The sequence below is a fragment of the Chinchilla lanigera genome, unplaced genomic scaffold (assembly GCF_000276665.1).
Source record: "Chinchilla lanigera isolate Chin_1 unplaced genomic scaffold, ChiLan1.0 scaffold00099, whole genome shotgun sequence".
Taxonomy (NCBI): domain Eukaryota; kingdom Metazoa; phylum Chordata; class Mammalia; order Rodentia; family Chinchillidae; genus Chinchilla; species Chinchilla lanigera.
In genome coordinates, this window is record NW_004955500.1 from 3,660,497 (window position 1) to 3,686,239 (window position 25,743).

General features: G+C 38.1%; 1 protein-coding gene across 1 annotated transcript in view; it reads right to left on the reverse strand.

The window, feature by feature from the left end:
• Nucleotides 1–9,396: 9,396 nt before the first annotated feature.
• Nucleotides 9,397–25,743, reverse strand: part of Nell2 (neural EGFL like 2) — a gene marked incomplete at its 5' end in the record, with an annotated part of 379,873 nt that continues 363,526 nt past the window's right edge. The window contains 4 exon segments of the mRNA XM_005406591.2: nucleotides 9,397–10,118; nucleotides 15,269–15,493; nucleotides 19,227–19,403; nucleotides 20,615–20,808. Coding sequence (XP_005406648.1) covers nucleotides 10,068–10,118; nucleotides 15,269–15,493; nucleotides 19,227–19,403; nucleotides 20,615–20,808 — 647 coding nt within the window. The 3' untranslated portion in view covers nucleotides 9,397–10,067.

Sequence of the window (25,743 nt, forward strand, 5' to 3'; positions counted from 1 at the left end):
TATATCTGAAATGATCACTTGGTGTATTGGGAAAAAATACATTTTTCTTCTCTGTAAGATAGAGACGTCCGACAAAAGAGTCTCAATTTATAGCATCAGATTTTAAACCAAGTATGTTGCTGGCTAAAGATATTTCTCCTGGAACATAGTGTTTGTCTCTGGAAAAGATACATACACAGGTGAGCAGCTGGAGACCACGTGGGAAAATATAACTGCAATCTTTCATGTGGATAGAACGAACGAACTCGAAAATGTTTAATACTGGAAGAAGAGGGATCTGTTGGTCAGTACGGCCCAATGAGGAGAATCAGGGCCAATATTTCATGAATTAAGTTGAAATTTAAGGAAAACAGATTTCAGGTGAATATTCAGATGTGCTCAAATAGAAGAGCCTAAAAGTGCCAGGTGGAAGGGAGTTTCCCACTTCTGGAATGTGCGTAAGCAGTTATTTGGAGATACGACGATCTTAATTTTAAAGAAATAGAAGTTATCAGTGGTACATATTGAAATTCTTTATAATAAAAGTGAAAATAAACTATAAAATAAAAACGTATTGAGGAAATCATTAGCAGAAATTTGCTGTAGGATTTCTAAAAGTTGTGTATTAAGCCTCTCATTCTACTTTATGTAAATGTCAACACACAGTACGTGTGAGTCTAGGATATAAGTAGACAGTGTCTACACGAATGAGCAACTCACACATGATCAAATAAACAACTGGAAATCTTTAAACTCGCAGTCATTTAAAGAAACTCAATTTAAAACAAATGTATCACTTTACACATATAAAAGACACACAATACATACAATAGAGCACTAAAATTAAAATGATAGTATTGTTTGATAGCAAATTTCTTTTAAAACTAATTCCATAAATTGCTTGTGGCATTGTACATTGGTGCAACCCTTGAATAAGCAATAAAACACGTTAAATAATATCATACAGAGTTGCTCATAACTTGCTTCATTAAATCTACTCTCGATGAAATTGTCTAAAGAAATAACTTCCATGAGTTACAACAGCATTTCTAATAGTGCAAGAAAATAGAAGAAAATAAGCTGTATTTCTACCAAATCAATGAAATATTTACTTGTCATTAAAGTTTCATAGATATCTAATAATTGAAATAGTAACTGTGTAAAATGCTAGCAAAGGTAGAAAGAAAATAATACAAACTGCTACTGCAACAACATAAAACTTGAAGATATATGAATAAGCAAAATACAAAAATGAAAATAATGACAAAGATTGTTAGATAAAGGTAAACTGTTGTATAAAATTTGGCTTTAAAATTTTACTCTATTTATTTAAATAAATAGTTAAGAATGGCAAACTTTTAGGTATTGCTGTGGATATTTTTTCTACAAAAGCCTTGCTTCCATAAAATTTGGAATATTAATAGATGAATATGAAAAACTCACTTAGTCTATTATTATAAAAATATATATTTTGAATAAAAGTGTATACATTTATAAATAAATCAACATATATTTATACAATGGAAAACCAAGTAAATAACACATTTAAGTAACTTGTAAATTCAGTTTACAAAAGCATCAGAAGAAATAGGCAACATTATTTTGAAATGCTTGAAGTATTTAGAATAGTATAATATTAGCAACACAGTTACACACCTGTATACCTGGTATCCTTCTTCCACATCTCAGAGATGTCTTCTGTCTTAATTTGATGTTCATAATTCCAATTCATTTAAAAATGATTACACATGTATAAATATATCTGTCCATAATACATAAGTTGTTCTTCACTTTTTAAAATTTCCCAGAAATGTCTGCTTATGCATGTACTTTCTGTTTATAATTTTTTTCTAAACTTTTTCTGAGACTTATATGCAAATTTGAAAAATTTTTATTGCTGTAGAACATTCCACAATATAGTTTTTGTCTTTTCTTTTCTTTTCTTTTTTTGTTTTCTTTTCTTCTTTTTTTGTCTTTTTTGAGACAGGGTCTCGCTATGTTGTTCAGGCTGGACTTGAGCTCACTTTGTAACCCAGGCTGTTCTTGAACTCCCAATGATCCTACTGCCTCAGCCTCCTGAGTGCTGGGATTACAGGCGTGCGCCACCATGCACTGCCCATTCTGCAGTATAAACGCACCATGTTCTGTTTAGTGGTGACCTCTTGATTGCCATTTGACTGGTTTCTGACATTGTGTTGATTTAATTATGAGTAGTAATATCTTTTCTGTGTTTTCGTGAGAATGTTTCTACATCTGTGCTGTTCAACTGAACTTTCCTCAATGACAGATATGTACACTGTTCTGTCCAACACACTGTAAATGTCCAACACACTAACCACAGGGTGGCCCCTGAGCCCTGGAATGGGGCTCGTGCAACCTAGGAACTGAACTTTATTTTCTTTCATTTCACCTTATCAGCCACTAGTGGCCAGTGGCTAATGCACTGGTCCAGTAAGGTAGTATTACACACCTCTGTCTACAGGCTGGGGCACGAGAGCTGAGCACAGCCTCAACTCTGAGCATGAGACCGCCCTCCAAAGTGATTCTGGAGATACCGCCAGCATTACAAGTTCCTCTTCTTTCGTATCTTTACCAAAAATGGATGTTATCACACTTTAAAATTTTGTCATTTCCTCATTCTGTCACTGTATTTTTCAGATACAAATGTGTACTTGACTTCTGCTGAGCCCAAACAAATGTTCATGTGTTCATGACTCATTACAGGTTTTTGGTGAAATATCTATGTGTATCTTCTGCTCTTTTTATATGGGGTGATTTATATTGTTTCTTCATTTTAAGAGCTTAAAAATATATATGGATAGATTTTGGTATGTATAGATATATAAAGATACAGATGACATAGATAGATATAGATACAGATATATAGATATAGATATAGATTAGATAGGTGTATAGATGGATTCCAGTGACCGATTTTTTAAAAATTAATGCATGTTTGCAATACATAATAGTGATGTTCATTTTGGGGAAACTGAGACATGTTTGTAACATATCTTCATTAGTTTTGGTCCATTTTCCTCTCCTCTCCCTTCCATTCCCCCACCCCAAATCCCTTTTCTCATCTCCAGAGAATCTGCCTTTTCTTGTTACCATCTCATTTATTTACTTAGATTTTAGGTTTCTCATAAGAGAAACCATGTGACATCTAACTTTCTGTGTCTGGTGTACTTTCTTTATGGTTCAAGTTCCACCCATTTTCCTGAAAGTGACATGATTCTTTAAGGCTGAGTGATAATCCATTGTGTGTATGCACCCCATTTTCTTTATCCACTTGTCTACTGATGAGCATCTAGGATGGGTCCAAATTTTAGCTATTTTAATTGTGCTTCTAAGTAAAAATGGACATACATGTATCACTATATTATGATGTGTTTGTTTTGGTAATATAGCTGGTACAAGTATAGCTAGGTCAAGTGAAATTTCTATTCATACTTTTTTGAGGACTCTCCACACTGATTTCAATTATGGCTATCCTAGTTTACAGTCCCACCAACAGTGTAAAAGGATTCCTTTTTCCCCTCAGCCTTGCCAACATTTCTTGCCTTTTGTGTTCATGGTGATAGCCAGCCCAACTGTGCTATCCCTGTAGTTCTGATTTGCATTTCCCTCATGGCTAAAGATAACATTTTCCATGAACCTACTGGCAATTTTCACTCCTTTGGAGAAGGGTCTATTCAGTTTATTTGTCCATTGTTTTGATTGTGCATTTGTTTGGGGGCATTCATTTTTTCTCTTTATATAGTCCACGTTAGTCTTCTATCGGAAGATTAGCTGGCAATTATTTTTTCATGTTCTGTAGTTTGTTTTTCCTTTGCTGTATAAGAAGTTTTTAAATTTGATAGAATTCCGTTTGTTGATTTTTGATACTATATTCTATGCCGTGACACTTTCTGTTCAGAACGTACTTACCCATGTCTGCAACTTCAAGTGTCTCCCCTATGTTACCTTCCAGCAGTACCAAAGTTTCTGTTGTTATGTGTTTTGATGCATTTTGATTTTATTTTAGTACAGGATGAGACATACAGATCTAGTATCAATCTTTTGCACGTTGATAACCAGTTTTCTCAGGGAAGTACCATTTGCTAAACACACTTTTTTCTAATGTATGTTTCTGGCCCTTTTGTCAAAAATCAGAAGGCTGATTGTGTACGGTGTTGTTTTGATGTCTTTTGCTCTATTCCATTAAGCTATATTTTTGTACCAGTAGTGGGTTTGTTACCATAGCTTTGTAGTATAACTTGAAATCTGGCATTGTAATACCTCCTGCTTTTCTCTTTTTGTCCTAGATTTGTCCTTTGGCTATTCTGAGCTTCTCCTGGTTCCATTTGAATTTTAGGATTTTCTTTAATGCTGTGAAGAAGTTGTTGCTATTTTAATAGGGATGGCATTGAATGTACAGATAGCTTTTGGCAGTATGGCTATTTTAACAATATTAAGTCTGCCTATCCAAGAACAAGATGTTTTTCCACTTTTGAATGTCCTCTTCAATTTCTTCCTTCAGCGTTCCATCGTTTTCATTATAGAGGTCTTTTACCTCTTTGGTTGGGCTGAGTTTTAGGAATTTAAATTTTGAAGCTATCATGAAGAAAATCGCTCTTTTTTTCTTAGTATACAGAACACTGCTAAGGTCACTATTAATGTTTTTGTGTTGATTTTGTACCCTGTACCATTTTTGTAATTATATATATCAGTATCTTTCCAAGTGTATGGCCTACATTTGCATGTGTTTCCTATAGTACAAATTAACTATGATTTCAAGATGGATGTATGATTTTTGAGTCTATTTTAAAATGTGTTGAGGGCAAGAAAATTCCCCCAATATTTTTTATGAGATGATTTTACTTTTTATAGCCAGACCTTTCACTTACATGCAGTCTATTTGTATGCAAAGAATAAGCTTTTATGCTTTTGTTTTCCCATCACCAAGCTTTACAGTCCCACTTAATCCTTGTAACATCAGTTACCTAAGTATGCATGGAGCGGTTCCTGAGCTCGCTCTCTCTCTCTCCATATACATAATTTCACTTGTTAGGTTCACTGTTGACCATATGGGGAAATTTTATTCTTGATTCGGTTCTCGTCCAATCCAGTTTTTGACCAGAGTCGTGGAAAGAACTAAGTTCCTAAACTGAGTTATTTGCCGTCTGTACCTATTTCACAGTTCCATATCTGCACAAATATTTTACCATCTAACTACATATCTATCTCTTATTCAACAATGATTTAATCCTTATACCTTCAGGTCTTTTTCATGTGTATAGTAGCACAAATGCCATTGTCCTGAAATACAATTCTTCTTTCAAAAACCCTGGCTATTCTCGCTCATTTGTTCCTCTATAATAGTTTAATGCCACCTTTAAAGGACTTTTTCCTTATTAGGACTACTGGGGAGAACTGACATTTTTGTGATATTTAATCCTCTTATCCATTTCTTCATTTAATTGGATCTTCTTTAATATCAAATCCTTTTGGCTCTCATGCTGTTACTGGCCTAGTTCAAGTCAATGACGTCACGTCTGGAAATGCGTGGTACGAATGTACTTCCCACTGCCCACCTCTTATGCTCCTCTCCTGCCCGTGTCTGTTCTCCACGTGTAACAAAAGACCTGTAAGATGGCACAGTCATGCCCAGAACCCTCTACTGACTCCATGTCAGTAGGAATAACACCCCATCCCCTAACCATGGTCTGGGAGGACCCCACTTGGTCATTGGCCACTTCTCTGATCGTATCTCCTACATGCAAGCATTCAGCCGGGTCACCCCACTCCCCAAGATACTTCTAAGCCTGTCCCCTCCTCAGCCCTGAGGACACAGTTCCCTCTGCTGGTAATTACCCATCCAGACCTGCAGATAGCTCATTCTCTTGCTGCATTCAAGTATTCGCTCTAACCCCCTTTACCTCAGGGAAGGTTTTTGATCACCCTAGCTAAACTATCATCCCTGTCCATAGGAACCCAGCTTAATTTTGAATCATAGCACTTGTCACTATCAGATATAATATCTATTTATTAATTTTCCCTTTGGGCCATATACTGCATGAGTGGCCAGTAAGTGAGTGTTTATGATCTACTCACACTGCTCACTATGGTTCCTGGGTGCCCCTTCAGGGTAACTGTGAGAGCAGTTAGCACGCTCCCTGGAGTCATCGCACGGGACACAGCAGAAGGTCTAGGATATAGTGGGCCCTCAGAAATGATTTGTTGAGTAAGTGTTTGTATTTCCTTCATACGGTCATATATCTCTTTGGAGAAACATATTCCTAAATTGCTTTTTTCCATACAAGTATACTTCACAAATTTTTCTCTGTTTCCCACTGTTTATGGCTGTGGTTTAGTGAAAGAGATAGAAAATTACTTAAAATAAATCAACATCATTTCTACCTTTGTATGTAGTCACACTCTTATTTTAGGCTAGTATTTATTGTAAAGCAGCTAACACTGAAGACAAATAGGAGAGCATGTTTTAAGTGAAATATTGTGGCAGTGACAGTCATCTATTGTGCCATCTGTCATTCAGAATAAGGAAAAATTTCAGAATCTGTCATGCAAACAATCTTATGAAAAGTGATTGAATCTCAGAACAGCAACATGGCCTCCTGGCAGACAGAAGGAATACAAGACACTGCCACTCAGATTGTCCTAATCCAAACTCTTCCAAAGGGTCTAATCTATGCCAGTTTATGTCACCATAGACCTGGAGCCACTATAGTCCAAGATACTCTTACCTCTGTACCTGCAGGTCTATTAAGTAAGGACAATTATTCTGCGAAGAGGTGGCAATTCTTTTACAGTAGACGTTGAATTCTAGAGTGCAAAACAGGGCATCAATAATGGAGCGGCAGTAAGAACACAGTAAGCCAACTTCACCGCATGGCTGTTCAGAGGGAGAGGTCCAGAGCCCCACTGAAAAGTGGGCAGAGCACATATTGTACCTGTACTGCCTTCAAGCACCCTTTCAGCATGAATCTCTGAGGTCAGTTTACCTTTGGACTATAAACATACGACATTTGCAAAAACAGAAGACAGAAGGCCTTGCTCTAAAAACAATTGGCATCATCGATGCTTAAGCACTAGATCAATAGGCCTGGAACCATGCAGGTGTCTGTGGGATCTGCTGACCTTGAGAAGCACTCCTAACTAGTCAGCAGCGCGGAGTTTTGATAGATGAGGTAATGTTTAGTGAACCGGAGCTCATCTTTTATTCAGTACCTGTAACTTCAGCTTTGTTCCACCGAATAACTCCTGTACTCCAGCGCTCAGGAGTATTGACTGCTGTTTTAGACCTTTGATATACTGTGCACTTTGTAAGGCAGTTGCAGGCTGTCGGTAGCCACATTATGGGGAGGATGAAAGGAGTTCCATGGTATTGCAGCGTAACTGAACGCACCCAGAACTCTTCACCAGCACAAAAGGTGACCAGAACAGTAACGTGGTAGTCTTTCAATTAGGCGGACAAATGATACAGGTCACTCTACATTACTTACTAAAGGAACATATTTAAGTGTTTTTGGCTTTTACTGTTTTTTCCCGTAGAAGAGGAGAAACAAAGGAAAGATAGTAAGAACCGTTTCAGTCAAGAGGAGCACTTACAGGAGCTAAGCACCTTCAGCTTACACTCATGCTTCTTGGCTCTCACTTTCCCGTAATGTCGGCATAACTTAACCATCACATTTTGCCAATTATCATCGGCGAGAAACAAGGCATTAGCTGCCTCTTTTTCAAGGGACAAAGCTCTTAATAAATAATCGCTTATTACTTCTAGGGGTCTGCAGATAAAACAATAATTCTCCTGAGGAGTGGACCTTCTGTTTAAAGGATTTCCCCCCTCAAAGGGAGAAAATTCAGTGTGAACAGATTTGTTGATTTAACGGCCCTAATGAAAGCACTGTCTTGTTTTTCCTCTTTCCTTCTCAGCATTATGAGTTTTCTTACTTTCAGTCATTCATGAAGAGCAAGAGTTTTCACATCACCAAGATGCTCAAAGCACTCTAAGGACTTAAAAGTGATTTAGACTATGAAATTCCAGACTTGCACCTCCTTCCAGAAAGGTACCTATATAGTGAATATATATGTGAATGGATATAGGTATATGAGTATACACAATTTTTACTGCCATAAAAACAAGTAAAATGTATTTGTTTCAGGAGTAATCAATATGAAATATTAAACCTATATAAAGAAAAAATAATGTGGAAAAACCTTTAAATTAACAGATACTCTCTTGGATACTAAACTGCTATTTACTGTGGTAATATAGTAGGTAAAAATAAACCTTATGCTTTGCTGAAAATTTAAATTAACTAAAAAGCCTACAAAAAATCTGTAGGATAAATCCAGGGAGCATAGAGAAACTTGAATTTGCATGGGTAATAAATATACATGCCTAAGTGTTAACACATTATAAATATTCCTCCACTCTGCCCACCTTAGGTTGTTTCCATAGCAATGGTGACAGGATAGCTAAAAGCCACTTTACCATTTCTATACCTTTGTGGTGGTCATCTTCTGGCTATTTTTGTTTTCTTTTCCTTAAAGAAAAAAATGCTTCCATGTAGCTAAAAATAATTTGACAATACTTTTCTTTTCATTTCAGTATAAAATATAATAGGACTACACTGAAATAACTTCCTTTATGGATTTATGCTTATGTTTTTCCCCTGAGATTCTGGTGGAAATTTAACATGGAATATACTAATCCCCTCTAACCTTGAGAAGGATTCATATATCCAAATGTGAAGGACCAATTCTTGAAGACATTCCCAACCTTCACACATTCCCCTCCTTATGTTTATCTGTCAGATTTCTGGCAGGAAGCAGATGGCACACTTAAGACAGCTGATTACAGAGCGTAACAAAGAGACCATTTATAAGGATGTGACGGGAAATAGGAAAACCAAGAAGAAATAGAGCGGGGACTTCCCAAGGACAGCGTCGTTATCATCTCTGAGGCAGAGGAAGCCAGTAGAAGTTATCTGAATCTAAGGCGGGTGGTTGGACAGAGAAGGTGCCTGTAGGAGATGCAGGCTTCAGCAAGGTGACACAGTGTAGCAAGGTGGTGACCTGCCCACCTTTTATCTCAGGTCTCTATGCTACCATTGTCCCTATCGTAGTATAACTGAGACCAGACCAGAACCCAGAGCAAAGAGCCCATTAATACTTTTTACCTAGGTCAGCTTCACAGGTTAAGACACAAAAGCGGGATAGAAAAAAATGAATTGAGGATGTAGAGAGATATCTATTTCATCCCCACTTAAGCATATGATTTAGTGAAAGTCACTGTTCACTTTGGAAATAACATAGTGGGAGTTTTTCATTAGCAGAACTAGAACGCAATTCATATTTTAAACTATCTGTGGAAAAGAGAAACACATTAAACAAGACACAAAGACGCATACATGTGATAAGGTAAGAGAAATATTTATTTTTCACAAGAACGAGCTCATACTGAACAAATTCAACCAAATAATATTAAGTGCAGCAAAACAAGGAAATAGGAGTGACTTTTCTTTTTAGAAAATATGAAGTAACCATGCCTGTGCATTATTTTTATCATAACAATAACTTGTTTCGGATTTCTCTTCAGAGTGTGTACTGTATATAACATGTAATAGCTTCTTTGCTTTACTTCTGAAAATATAAATCATTCACCGCCTTGCATTTTAGTTTTTGCAGTGAGGAACCTACTGATTCATGAAGATTCTAATCTAGAAGGAAAACTTCTACACCAGTGAAGCCAGAGGCTTTCAAAGATCGGATGGGCTCAGGCTTCCTCTCGGGTCGTCGGGGCGGCTGTCGGGGCGGGCGTCGGGGTGGGTGTTTCCCACACATCCTTCTCTCAGGGTGATGTCAAGTACAGTAGAGGCAGAGTGATGGTCTAGTTTTCCCAAGAATTTTCCTTTTGTGATTTTCTCAAGCTCCACAAACCTTTGAATGGAAAGTTTACTCAGCTATTAGCAAAGCTGCACTTAGCTGCCCACACATCATCCAGTTTAAAGTTTCACTTTTGTTTTGGACTTTTTAATGAAAGGACATTCTTGAAACAGAAATCTCCTGTTAGACAGTCAACTTCACAGCTCCTGAAGGCACTGTGGATCCACTGAGCAACAAATTTGGCCATTCTAGGGAAAGAAAGGTGAGGTATTAATTTTTTAGCCATTAGTAAATGTTCGCATTTACTGATTAGTACATACAAACCTAACTGTAGAGTTTATTTCTACCCTACTGAAAATTGATCAGATAGCCTTAGATGACTACCATTGCAGAACTCACGCCCAGTTATCTGTGGCAAGTAATATAACATAAATGGGTATCATATTTATTCTTTTATTAGTTCACAATAATATTTAGTATATTAAGGACTAGGCACATTGCTAAATAAAGCAGACCCGGTTACTAACCAGAGGCGGGTGATGTCCACAGTTTCTTTTTGGAGAAAACAAACAGGAACCAAGGAAACTTAAATTGTGCAAAGTACTGAAAAGTATTATGGACTGAATGTTTGTGTCCCCTGAAAAACTGTACTCCTCCATGGATTAGGATTTCCGAGAAGGAATCCTTTTAGGAGGTGAGGCCTTTGGGAGTTAATTTTGGCACAAGAGGACCTTCATGAATGAAAAGACGGGAGAACACTGCTGCTCCTCCCTCTGCTAGCTGCCAGGAGCAGATGGCTGTCTACATCAGATCTGCTAGCCTCTTGATCTGGTACTGTGAGAAGTGAATTTCTCAGCCTCTAAAACTGTGAGAAGTGAGTTGCTGATGTTTAATCCACCAAGTCTGAGGTATTCTGTTACAGCAGCCCAAACTCAGACAACAGGAAAGCAGAGAGGCGATGCCCGAGATGAGCACAAGACTGTCTTCTTAGACTGGCGGCCAGGGTCGGCTTCTCTGCGGAGGTGATATTTAAATCAAGATCTGAAGACAGCTGCACAGCGAGGCAGCCGAAAGCACGGCAAACGGCCTGAGGAGCGACTCTGAACTGACAAATGTTTTTGTAGTGAAGAAACTGAAGGAAGGTCTGGGTGAGAATTTTTAAGTTGGCAAAGAAAATACTGTAGAGATGAAATGCAGGAAATAGACCAAGGAGAGATGGATTTATGTAATTAGTTTTTATCATACCGTATCAAAATAATATAAAGTACTACAGAAAAGGAAAAATGATGCACCTTCTTTGAGTCCTTGCACTCTTACTTTTCTCAACCAGCTAACTACTCACCGTGATCATGCTAATGCCATTATTCTAATCACAACGACGATAATTTCCTTACACTTCTCAAGTGTATACTCCGTGTGAGACACTTTGCCAGGAATTTTAAATACATTATCTAATTTCAACCTCACAGCATACCCAGCAGGCTCACTATAAATAGTCCCACTTTTTAGCTTGAAAGTTGAAGAACAAGAAGCTTACATATCATATCCAAAAATCACACAGTTAAGAAATGATAGAGCTGGGGTTAAAACGGAGGTTAGTCTGTCACTGTAATTCATCCTCTATTCTATAGTTTCTCTCCGATAATTGATTTTCAATGATTGAAAATGTATTTTAATATGATAAGAAAGTCTTTGTTTCTACAAGATAAAACTTTCAGAGAGACGATGTAATACGCTAGCCTTTGTTGAAGCACACCAAACGAGGGAAAACCCCGTCTATCTATCCGAGAAGAACACTGTCACTGAATCTAGTCCTCATCCTTCTAAGTGACTATGAAGCAGGATTATTATTCTGGCAGAAGGAGAGACTCTAGGATCTCTAGTGGCAGTTTAAAGTCTCACCTTCCTGCTTGGAGGCCCAAGTTTTCCAGCAATAACCTGGTTACCTGATCTCTCCTAATCCACTGGCCCCAGGAGGGATGAGTGTTCTAATTCCTGAGAGAATTAGTTCCTTAAACTGTGGGGCTTTTGCATAGAAATAGACTTAGGAATCTGTGGTACCTTCTGCCAGAGGATGTGAGCATAGTATTCCAGCACCATAAGGTAAAAGCCATTGGTATGGTTCCCACAAGTGTGTTTTATGAAGGCACGAGTGGTATTTATTTTCCAAAGTCTTCCAGGAGCATTTCTCTTATTCCACATCAATATGTTCGGCAATTCACAGGACAAATGTTCTACAAGCTATACCACTGGCAGCCCCTTAATTAGGGAAACATACTCCAAAAAGGAAAGGTAATAAAACAGCCCACTGGGGTTCCTATTTCAGTAATGGCACCATTTCTTATGTAAGGCTAACCTTCTTTAGATAACAGCTACAAAATCTGGACTAAATATTAAAAGAACAACTGAGAGCCATGGAAAGTGGCAGCTGACAGCGAAGAAGTTTCAACTCTGAAAGAAGGGAAACGTACTGTGTGAGATTCATGTTCCTTCCCCCTGGGGCGCTCTGCGTCTCTGCAGCTATCGCTCAAGCAGAAAGCCACGTTCTTAAGCCTCACAAGTCAGAGGACAGTCTGCGGGCCAGCAGAGGAGCTCAGAATTGAGGGTGAAATGTCTGTAAAGAATGAATCAACATGCACCTCCCCTCCAATCCTTGGTTGGTTCTCAAACTGCAGAGGAGACTCAGGAGAGAGACAGAGCGCCCCCAGCCGAGAGGCTGAAGGGATGGTGCACGTTTGTTAACCTTAGCAAACAAAATCTGAGAACGTCTTCAAAAAAGTGAAAGGGAAAATCCTACCCCTTTACAACTCCCGTTCCTCAGTTCTAACCTCATTGAGGAGATCCTTACTCCTCAGTAAGTGACTGGCTCACAGGCTGCCCAGCCTCTGGCACGGTACGTCTTTCAGAGTATCCATCACAGCTGTAATGTTGTGTGTCAAGACTTTAATGAATGTTTATTTAGTGCACATAACAACAGCCAGCCCTTGATGAGCACTGACTTTGATGTGTTGAGACTGTATGAAATTTACTGTGGACCGTCTCACTTACTTCCTACAGCACCCTCTCAAGTAGGTATTATCGCACACCCCGAGTGAGTGCCGTCATCCCCTTTTTTCAGGTAAGGAAGCTGAGCAGCAGAGGGATTCAGGAAGGCCCACCAAAGTCATATAATTAACACGATGTACCATGGTTTGCCTCTGGGAAACTCGATTTCTTAGGCTGCATTCCTGACCTCTAGACCAGGGCCATCCAAAAGAGCATTCTTTGAGGATAGAAATGTTTTCTACCTGTGCTAATACGATGGTCAGTACCCACATATGGCTGTTGAGCAATTCATATGTGGCTAGGTAACTGAGGAACTGAATTTAAAATTTCATTTAATTTTAATTAATTTAAATGGCCTACATACCATAGCTTCAGATAATAAGGTGCTAGACAATAATTCTCAGGAATGACTATGTCTGGCTTTGCTTATCATTTTACCCCTGTACCAGCACAACACTCCACACTGTTGCTAAGACTTTACACTATTTAGTTTAATATAGATACCAAAATTATGACTATGTAGTAAAAAGCCACTAAATTAAATTTTGTAGGCTAGGAATCAAATTAGAATGCTTCCAAAGTTGCCACTATTTACTGTCTAAAAATGAGTAACTCAAAGTAGGCTGGAGAAGTTAGTAATAAATAAAATCAGTGCTCTGAAAACGCTGAATTTTAACGACTGTTCACCTCTAATGCAATATCTAAAGCTAGATTTGCAAAAACTTTAGTTTTTAAAATAGCACAAAATATATGTAATATATTTTTCTAAATGGAGTAAATTTCTTAAAATTGAACATATCTTTACAGTCTAGAAGGCAAATGGCATGAAACAGTCACTTCTAAGAATCAGCACATATCTTACAAGAATAAATAACTTTAATATCAAAGTACACTTTCTGGAATACGTAATACATTTCTACCAAGAGTCAAAAGATTGCAGTAGATTTTAATAAGCTCATTCATGCTCCGTACTCCATAAGAAACACAAATGTTTCATGCCTTTTTTTGCTGGAAGTTCCTGTCTGAGCTAAATTTGGTATAATTTTCTTGCCATCTCTTGGTATATATTTTTATTGCCATTGCTTAGGACAGTAATCTTTCAGATGAAGGGTGTAAAATCTCAACTCTATTGGGTAATTAAATATCAGGAAGAACTTCATGTTGGTCATTAGCACTCAAGTTTTGAGACACTCACTGTACAATGTACTTCTATTAAGCATATACTGAAGTAGCCCTGCATGTCCACCATTTCTAACTTTTAGTAGTAGTTACTTTCAAATTTGTTAATGTACTTTTGGAAAATAGTAGCAAATGTTCAGGCAAAAAGGATTGCTTGATGAACTAGTTGCACTGATTGAAAGAACTAGAAATTTGGGTCTTAAAAAGATAAAAGAGGTGTCTCAAAGCCTAAATCATTTTGTATTTCTTTGTCCTATTCTATCAAACCACTCCAGTAAGAATTTATACTAAATGAATCTGAATTAAATTGCTCTATTGAAAAACATTTACAAAATGGAATGTTCACTTAAAAACCAGAATATAGTCATGCAATGCTGAGAAAAACCTGACATCTTTATTTTGTTCTGCTATAGCTGTTTTTAAGCCTTTAAATTACATCTTAAATTTTACAGCTGATCTTAAAATTATGATTCTGAAGTACAAAGGCCACTAAATGAAATTTTATAAAAATAATGATCAGAATGCTTTCAACTTGGCTATTTTGAAGTCTATCTACTCTGGCTACATTATCTTTACTTTTGTGCTCATTGAAGTAAAAGGCACTGTTTTCCTATGAGAATACAAAGAAAAATCTTTATAATGATTTTTCACCAACTGTACAAATAAAATATGGTAAACACAGACCTTAAATTCTTCAACTCAATGTAACTGACCACAACAAACCAAGAAACATGCCCATTTTGCCTTATTGATTTCCACTTTAGAAAATGTAATGCATCTACTTTGTCAATATATTTCACAGACTTCATAAAAGAAGTAGATAAAAATCAATAAAATAATATTGTCTTTCATCATGACAGAAGAAACATGAAGTTTGGTGCCATAGCTTCTTAAAAGATGTGCACAGTTAGAGACATTAGGGTAATTTAAGTAAGTTGTTCCTATAATCATTCTGATTTCACTCCATGCACTCTCCTCCTTACAGAATATACATCAGAAGGTGCACTTGACAGTGAGTTCTCATACTCCTAAAGCTGAGTGCTATTCTTCCCACCTGTGTTTGAACAATAAATAGCAAAGGAAAATGCTTCGCATTGTCCAGGTTAGGCCCATTCGCATGTCTGAGACCGTGCAGCCGGCCCAGCGCTGCCCACTTGAACGTCATGTGCTTTACCTTGCACTGGCAGAGAGTACACTCCGTGCCATGTTTGATCCAAGAGGACCCAGTGAAGCGCACCACATTCATCTCGTCCAGGCAAGTTTTGGTGATGTCATTGCGGATCGTGTCTGCCTGGCAGGGGTCTGTGACACAGCGTGGGCAGCATTCATTCTCTGGGAGGACACTGAACTCACACTCCACATCTGGGCAGGGCAGGGGCCAACAGTCAACTTCCCCTTGCTGTGGAGAAAACAGATGCATCAGGGCAGAAGGAGAGAAAGGGAGGGGTGAGGGAGCCAGAGAGGGTGGTAAGGAGAATAGTGTTTACAGGATACTCAGTTTATTTGAGCGATAGTTATACTTAGACCTCTAAGCCCATGAATCTTGCAGGCAATCTCCAAAAGCCCTATCAGAGTCCTATCTATGTTGCGCTTGGATTTTTAAACAATCTTCAAGGATTAAACAAGAACAACCATGAAACAAAAGCCACAACCATTTCTCTCAAAGCAATAAAATTTGCATCCCTCTGGTTTTCCTTGACAAAGAAGTTATTTAATGTGGAAGAGGTTTCTATTTAACTTTCTGACACAAGATGCCATTTTCATCTTTTTTCCCCAAACTTCTCATTTATTCCTTTCTCAAAGAGAAAAACCTTGTGTATGTGCAAAGAAAACCTGAAATATGAAGGGTGCTTGACAGCTCCTTTGCTCAGTTATACATTTTTCAGTACAGTGTGGTAGTTAGGGAGGACAGTTTATTTGCTTGGGTTTAGGCTCCACCAGGGAATTGGTAGAGCACACTTCTGAGTGAGTCTGGGTAGGTCACAAAGGTGTGCCTTGGGGTCCCTCACCCCTTCCTTTCTGACACTGCTGTCCTGCCCTACTTCTTGGACGCTATGAACTAAGTAGCTCTGCCCTGCCATGCCCTTCCTTGCAGTCACCCCACTATGGGCTCAGTCCCCTGACAAAGTAAGCCACCTAAACCTTTCCCCTTTTAAGTTGTGTCACATCTTGGGCCTCAGTGACAGAAAAACTATTACCAAAAACTGGTACCAGAAAAATGGGATCTTTGCTGTGATTACTCCTGATCACGTGGTTTAGAAGCCTTTGGAACTAGTTAAGTGGGACAAATTTGGAAATCTTTGGAGATACTGGCTAGTGAACCCTTAGAATGCTTCAAGCAGAGGATGAATTATTTTGACTGTAGCACAGAGACTGGATTGCTGACAGGAATGCAAAGAGTAAATGTCAGAAGGCTTCAGCTGAGAATGAGGACTACATTAGCAACTGGATTACAGGTCATGTGTATTACGTTCTGGCAAATATAGTCTACATTTTGTCAATGTACTGAGACTTTGTGGGACACAGAATAAGGGTAGTGAATTAATTGATCTGAAAGAGGGAAGTCACAGTCCAACATTTAGCCTGTGGCATGGGTACTGATGGCTGTTTTGAGTTGGATTTATAGGTGAGAACTGGGGGCAAAAGTCAGAGAACCACGTATGACATTGGGGCCAAAGGAGGTATGCTTGATGAAGAGATTAATGGAATTAAAAAAAACTGATACTTTGCACAGGGACAAGAAGAAAGATACCTTTCAGGGTCTTTCCACCCATCACAGGCTTAAAGGTCCAAAAGTATAAACTTTTGATTTGAAAAGAGTCCTCAGGTCCCTGCTAGAGAAAAGCTGCCTAGGGAATTGGTTTCCCAGGATTCATTTCACTGTGTTCATCACCCAGATACTTAAAGGTCACTATAACCATTGTCCAAAGGGCCCCGGTTACAGCCTGCGCCGATGGCAGATACCATGATGCTGGTTTTATGGGCATGCAGAGTGAAGAGTTGTGGGTGTAGTGAGTCTCCTGCCTGGATTTCAAAGAAAGGCTACAGAGGCCAGGAAAGGAGCCCCTGAAGAGACAGTCCCTGAAGCTGTGGGAATGGAACTGAAGGTACAAGTGGAGACCTCAGGAAGCTGGACATGTTAGGAATGTGTGATCTTTGCAAGGCAAGCTGCAGACTGTGAGCAGAGCCAGTCCAGGAGACAAAGCATGTGGGCTGCAAGCAGCGAGCTCACAGGAGTAGGGCTGTTCACACCCACTGGAACGCACATCTCACCCTGGGTGCCACATATGGAACTACAGGCCTTAATGTTTGCCTGTTGAGCTCTGGTCTTGCTTTCGTCTTATCCTTTCTATTCCCATATTCCTCCTGTCAGGAATGAGAAAGTTTACCCTATGCCATTGTACCTGGGGATTACATTTTTTTTTTTTTTCCTCCGGTACCGGGAACTGAACTCATGACCTTGCACTTGCCAGGCAGGCACTTTGCCACTGAGCTAAATCCCTAGCCCCTACATTTATTTTTTATAGAGGTTCACTGCTAAGAGTTTCCCTTGAGTCTCGGAAGAGACTTAGTTTTGGACTTTCAAAAGATGCTGGGACTGCTGAGGACTTGGGGAAGACACTGTTGCACTTCTTGTGGTACCTAGGGCATGTGGATTACATTATGTGGAATTATGAATTTAGTGTTGTCTTTATTTGGAGATTAAGTATGGTTTAAGGAGATGTGTTTAGGCATCGAGTTGATAAGCTGACAAGGGGCAAGATACAGCAGGGAAGAGTGTCAACTTTGGGATCTTTTCTGAGGATTGTGGAGCGTGCTTCTGAGTATTTCTTGGCATGTCCGTCAGGTGTTCCCTTAAGGCATCTGTTCTGGCCCCTTGTCCTCCCCTCTTTGGCATTGTTCCCTGGCTCTGCTTCCCAGCTACCATGGTCTAAGCAACGTGCACTTCTGCTGTCATGTTTCTGACTTGGAGTCTGTTGACCATGAACTGAATCTCCTGAAACCATAAGCAAAGTAAACCTGTCCTTCAAGTTGTGAGTGTCAGACACTGTGTCCCAGTGACAGAGAAGCTGACTAATACACCACGGACTTTGAAGTCCTCCCCACACAAACATACACCTAGGAGCTGGTTTTAGTCTTTCTTGTTCCAGATGAGAAAATTGAGCAAATTTTATCTTTCTAAAAATGTAATTCCCACCTGTTCCCTATTTTCTTCCTAAGTTTGAACCTTGTGGTTTCAGAGATAAAAGCACCCTTCAGGCACTGAAACTGACCTTGCTCTTTTAATTGATTTTTGGGTGGGAAATAGAAGACACAGAAGCAACAAAAAAGCCTTTAAAATGTCTTCTCACAAATAGAAAGGTAGCTAGCTCTTCTGCGAAACTGTCTGCTACACAATCACAGAAAGCAATTTCCCTTTTTATTCACACAACTCGAAAGAGAAAAGAAATTCATTCAACTGAAAAAAATTTGATATTTTCTTTATCAAGTTTTTATTCCTGTTGTTTCCAGGAAAAGTTTCACAAAAACATATATAAATCCAACTTTAACATGCATAATAGGCTGGGGATTTAGCTCAACGGCACAGCACCTGCCTGGCAAGCGCAAGGTCATGAGTTGGATTCCCTGGAAAATAAAAAAACCATGCAGAATAAATACATACATAATGAATATATTACTACAAAGTGCAAACTAGAGGGCCACCAGAATACTACTGACAACAGTTGTGGGTGGAATATAAGTGTTTTTGTTTGTTGTTGTTTTAAACCTGAAGAGTGGACATAAGTGGGTAGGGTTAACAGAAGTTTTATTTGAAAAAAGTAATTTTTTCCCCACAAATGCCATTGTTTCTAAGTAAGCATAAACTGGATGGGATGGTGTAGGAAGAGTCCTCTTCAAGCTGTGGAAATACTCCTGGAAGAGACACCACTCTCAGGAAAAGCACATGCAAGGTAGTGCACCACCTTAACTTCAGAATGTTTTATTCTCAGGTCATTCACTTCATTATCCTAATCAGACTCATATTTTTATAACTGCCAATACTGTGGCCAGGTACTTTGTATTGGTGGGCAGAGAAAGTAAGGTTGCTTTCCTGTTCAGATTCCAAGCCCATTTCATACAGTTGAACTTACCAGGCAGCGGCACTGCTGGCAGTTCTGGACCCAGGTGTCACCACTGTTGTACAAGGTTTCCCCGTTTTGATGGAGGCACTGACTGCTAAGCCTTGGGTCACACTCAGGGCAGCAGAAAAGATCAACTGTGGGGTTCTCACAGTCACAGACCATTCGTCGACACATAACGAATCCATTCTGTAGAAGAAGGGAAAAATTAACACCTAAAAATCCCATTTCTCCGTATGTTAATGTCATTTGGAGGTTGAGATAATTCAGAATTTTTACCTAACATAATGCATTTTCTTTAAAATTCCATTTTGTAGCTAACCCATAGAAATCACCCATGCTGAAGGACTTCAAATTTTCTTTCTACACAATTTTCCTCACATGACTTGACAGAAGGAGATTTCTGATTGGTGATTGGTGTAATATGGTGATGGCTACATGGTCCTTGTGTGTGTGTGTGTGTGTGTGTAGTATAGTTATTTGAATACTAACAAATTTATTTTGTGCGAAGGCAAGTGTATATCTTGTAGATAATAGTAATTTTCACGTATTGCTAAATTTCTACAATATTATTGACTTTATGTTTTTGTACAAACTGTTACCAATTTCTTTCAAAATAGTATTTTTTATTTAACTATAATTTAAGTCTCTATTATTAACTGGGTACACATAACAGAAACCTATCAACGGAAGTATAGGCCATACTGATATTTTGAACTCTTGGGCAATAGTTTATTCTGGCTTTGTTTATGGAATTATTCAAATATAATATTATCACTATAGGAAAATTAGCATAGTAATAAAATTTTATCAACATGTGAATAGATAAGTACATTGCAGTATAATGGCTCAATGGAATACTGTTTAGGAGTAGATATGTCACAATATGAATGAAAATCCAAGAGAATACTGACAGAAAGAAGCCAAGCACACAGAGTACATATTATAAGATTCCAAATAAGTTTGCATAGTGGTACGTGCAAGTCATCCTAGCACTCAGAGGCTGAGGGAGTATCATGAGTTCAAGCCCAGCCTGGGCAGCTTAACAACATAGCAACACCCCATCCCATGATGAAAAATAAACAATGTGCTGTGGATGTAGCTCAGTAAGGATTCCTTGGGTTGACCCCCTAGTACAAGAACAAAAAAGTAAATAAATAAAAGAGATTTCATTTATATGCAGCTTTAGGCAAAATTAATTTAATCTACGGGGACTGAAAGCAGTGTCTGCCAGGTCTAGACGTGCAGGACCAATGAGAAAAAGACATAAGGAACAATCCGGGTTAATGAAAATGTTCTGCTACATTGCTGTCCTGCGGAAACTCATGTATGCATTGGTCAAAATTCACTTACAATATATGCAAATTACAACCCACATAAAATTTTTTATTGAGACTAACCTGACATGAACACACAGAGCATCGGTCATTTTCCAGCACCCAAATTTGACCACTGTGTTTGACTTTTCCATCATGGATGCAGTCCCCCGTGCAGTTCTTCCCATGAGGACACCGACAGTCATAACCACCATCCAAGTTGAAGCAAATGGTGTCGTTGGCACAGCTGTGCCTACCAGTCCCACATTCATCGATATCTAGGCAAGAACAGTGACGCTCAGTGTGCTCAGAATACATTCAGCTCCAAGTAACTGCAAGTGGGCAGGCTGTCTCCTGACATGAAGCCTTAACTATAAATTAATTTTCACCTTATTGGCACGCACTTCCTGTTCAATGCTGACTAAAGCAATGTGAACAATCTGGGAATTTCACAGGAAAATATTGATTTTAAAAAGCCAGATAACCTTGGCTAGAATTTCAACTTTATTTATATCTCAGTAAATATCATTAGGCTTTATGAAACATTAATTTTTTGTAAGTAAGAATATAGCTCAGTTTATCAAACCAAAATAGCTTGGGTAGTGGAAACTCTAAAAGTGCCCATGATATTTTATTGGGGGATATCAACCCTAACTTTAAATTGGTGCTTACAAGACAGCCCTTCTTACTGGGAGAGAAATGTCATGAGACCCCTGAGGCATTTTATTCAATTCCAAACTCTGGTCTCACAGCTACTCCACCCCACATACAAGCTCTTTGCAGAGTACTGCCTAGATGCCCTGCCCGTGCAGTCCAGGTATTTTCCCACTGTCCTGAGATACTTATCCTCACCCATGAAGGGCAAGTGACCATCTGTAATCACTACCTCTGTCAGAAAAATCTACTCCTCCTTAACTTTCTATTTCATGTTATCATTTCATCCCCTGCCTCAAGAATTGACAACTGCCCCTTCTTCACCTGACCTCACCGGTCCCACGGCAGTCACAGCCTCCAGCATTTTCATACAGATGAAAAGCAAACATATCTTGACCCACAGATCAAGTCCATAAGAGGAGATGAGATTCATTTTATTTACCCCACAATTTAAAGGTCACAAGCCAAAATACATTTCAGAGAAATTGTACGAGTGGCAGGAAGCACTTATTTCCCATTTGATCTGTTTCCTCTAAGTAAAGGTCAAGAAAGAAAATTAAATCACAGAAGAAGCAGGTTAGAGAGAAAATAGAATGTATACTTTTAGCTAAGGGAAGTGTATACTGATTTTCCTTGACGATTTTAAAGATGGAGTTTATTAAAAATCTTTCTTCAATGATTTCATTTATTTATTTATTTTTGGTATCAGGAATCAAACTCATCTTGCTCTTTCCAGGCAGGCACTGGGCCACTGAGCTATACTCCTAGCCTCTGAACGACTTGATTTTAACATTAGCTGAAGACATGGATTACTCAAGATTATAGCTTGGCTACATTTAATTTCTTCAATACTTAACTAATATCATAAAATGTAGTCCTGAAAATAAGCCAGATGATATATTTGCCTGCATTTTTAATTATTTCCCATTTCAACAACACCAATGAATTGAGACAATGGCTGAATATGTCATTAACACAAAGAGCTTCATTGTAGCTTGATTTGTCAAGGGTAACACTGTTTATAATTATAGATTATGATAAAAAAAAACCATTAGCTACCATGCACATATACCTTTAAAATTAAGTTCCATGCTAATACATATTTTTCAGATCATAGAAAAATTTCTCTTTGTGATGAAAATGCAATTTTATGTTAATTCTATATTTGATCTATTCAAATATGGTATATTTGATGAGTTAATCTTTGTTTCTATTTAATATTCTTTGAATTAGGAATTACAGTAAGTAGAGAAAACATGAACCATAATAATTTGATCTCTTTGACCAAAGACTCTACAGACACCTCCAACCATAATGTTATTATTTCATTATTGGCAAAGACGAGATTTTTGCAATCATTTCATTCTACTTGAAGTTTAAAAATAGAAGTTCTATTATAAGGTAAGTTTTTTCTTTCATAAAAGCAGAAAGGATCCTTGAGCTTGCTGAAAAAGATAAACAAGGGAGGGCCAGGCACATGAAGAGTATTAGTTCTTAATAAACACAATGCACTTACAAAGAAATGGAATAAAACGTTCTTCAAAAAAGTGGTTGGCAAGTAGTTGCCCTACCTGGAGAAGTGCAAGGCAGCAAATGTATGAGAAACTAATTATGATTTCTTGCTCTCCAAGGGAACTTAAACTAATTTGAACTTCTTTTTTTAGTTTTTCTACTTGTTTTTTACACCGTGTTATCCTACTGTTTCACAATGTAGAATCTTTTCCAAACTGCATTTTCAAACTCATGTTTAGATGTCAAGAGTTTGCACTGTAAAACCCACCATAATACACAACAACTACAACTTTACATGCACTGATATCTCTTTAGTGACTGATTACCGAAGAAATACTGTTGGTAAATCCATTAGTCACATCTCCGTTCGCAAGTAACTTGATTTTATTTTATTTATTTTTTATCTTTTAATTTTTTGTCTTTTTGAGAAAGGGTCTCACTATACAGCTCAGGCTGGCCTCGAGCTCACTTTGTAGCCTAGGCTGGTAATGAACTCACAATGATCCTCCTGCCTGAGCCTCCCGAGTGCTGGGATTACAGGTGTGTACCACCATACCTGGCAAGCAACTTGATTTTAGCAGCAGCATATGACACGTATTAGTCCCGCTCCTTGATTAATCTTTATTTCCTACCACATTGTTAACCGGTTTTAGAATATTTCTCATTCCTATGAATTCTCTAGATAGGGTAATTAGAAGATTTAGCCATGCAAAGAGGAGGTAAAGCGGTAGAGACTGTTTTGAGGAAAGACTACATTTGAAAACCTAAAGTTTAGAACTGTCAAGATGGGCTGGAGAAACAGCCGGCAAAAATATTTTCCCACCCTGTGAGTTGTCTCTTCACTCCGTTGGTGATTTCTTTTGCTGTGCAAAGGCTTTTTAACAGGATGAAATCCCAGTTGCTCATTCTTTGTAATATTTCCCATACACTTAGAGTTTTGATCATAAAGTCTTTGCCTGCACCTATGTTGTTAAGATTACTACTATTCTCTCTTCCAGCAGATGTAGTGTTTCTGTTTTAATATTTAGATCTTTGATCCATTTTGATTTTAGTTTAGTGCATGGTGAGAGACATGGCTCGGTTTTAGTCCTCAGCTTGCAGAAAACCAGTTTTTCCAGCACCATCTATTAAAGAGGCTGTCTTTCTTCCAGTGAAGGTATTTGGCCCTTTTGTCAAAGACAAGGTGGCTGGTTGTCTTTGGAGTTATTTCTGCATCTTCCCGTTTGTGCCACTGATCCTTCTTTGTATATTTTTTGCCAGTACCACGCTGTTTTTATCACAGTGGCTTTGCAGTGAAATTTCAAGTTAGGGATTGTGATTCCCTCTGCCTTGCCTTTGTTGCCCAGAATTTCTTTTGCTGTTCTAGGTCTCTTTTGGTTGGTTCCAAATGAATTTTAGGACAGTTTTCCCTAATTCTTTAAGGTATGCTAACGGTATTTTGATTGGGATTACATTCCATCTGTATGAAAATCTGGGGAGTACAGCCATTTTCACCATGTTGGTTCTTCCTACTCAAGAGCGAGGAATATCTTTCCATTTACTGACATCTGCTATTCCTAACATCTAGAATATGTAATGAACTCAAAAAATTAGACCCTACAAATCCAATTTTTTATTTTAAAAAGAACAAAAACAAAATAAGAAAGAAAAAGACATAAACAAAACAAAATAAGAACAATTAAAACAATACAGAATTTCAAAACAAGGTGATAGGAAATTAACAATGGTTGTTGTATTATATATTGTTATCTCCAATGTGATTGTTCAGACAACCAGTATAGGAATGTAAGTTGATCAACCAATTAAACATTAATTTCAATAAAACAATAGAAATTGGTAGTATAATTACCTTAGCTATCTTGTGCATCTATATACATATTTTTCTCTTCCTTCTTTCTTTTCTCTTTTTCCTCATCCCAGTTGTTCTTTCCTTTTGAGCAATTTCTTTCCCTTTCACATTATCTATTGTACCTTTCAGATTTTATTTACTCTTTCAGGTTCTCATACTAGGGAGACAATACGACATTTACACATGTGAGTCTGCTTTATTTCACTTATAACTATGGTCTCTAGTTGTATCTATTTACTTTTAAAAGCCTCAAGTTTATCTTTCTTTATGGCTGAGTAATACTTCATTGCATAAAAACACCACATCTTTTAGCCATTCCTCAGTGGATGGGCATTTGGGCTGTTTCCAAGATTTAGCTATTACAGATTGCACTGCTATAAACATGGGTGCACATATATCACTGTGGTATGATGTTTTCAGTTCTTCTGGGAATATACCCAGAAGGGGAATAGCAGAGTTGAATGGGACCTCTAATCCTAATTTACTGAAGAATCTCCAGACTGATTTTGACAGAAGGTGTACCAGTCTACACTTCTACCAGCAGTGGAGAAGGGTTCCTTTTTCCCCACAGCCCCTTCAACATTTGTTACTGGTTAATTTCTTGATCATAGCCATTCTTTCTGGGGTGAGATGGAATCTCAGTGTTGTTTTAATTTGCATTTCTTGAATGACTAATGATGTTGAACATTTTTTCTTGTATTTATTTGCCATTTGTATTTCTTCATGTGAGAAGTGTGTATTCATCTCAGATGCCCATTTTTGGAGTGGGTCTTTGAATTTTGGGGCCCTGATTTATTTTAATACTTTGTATGTTCTAGATAGAAGTTCTTTGTCGGAGGGACAGTTGGATAAAATTTTTTCTGCATTCATGGGTTTTCTTATTACTCTTAGTGATTTCTTTTGATGTGCAAAAACTTTTCAGTAAGATGAGAGTCCAGTTGTTGATTCTTTGAAGTATTTCTCTTGCAGTCTGGGTTGTGTTCGTGAAGTCTCAGCCTACACCTACATATTTGAGATTTCTACCTCTTTTGTTCCAGTAAATTAGTATTTATGTTTTAATATTTACATCTTTGATCCATTTTGACTTTAGTGCATCATGATAGACATGAGTCCAGGTTTAGTCTTCAGCATGTGGAGAGCCAGTTTACCCAGCACCATTTATTAAAGAGGCTATCTTCCTTCCAGTGAACATGTTTGG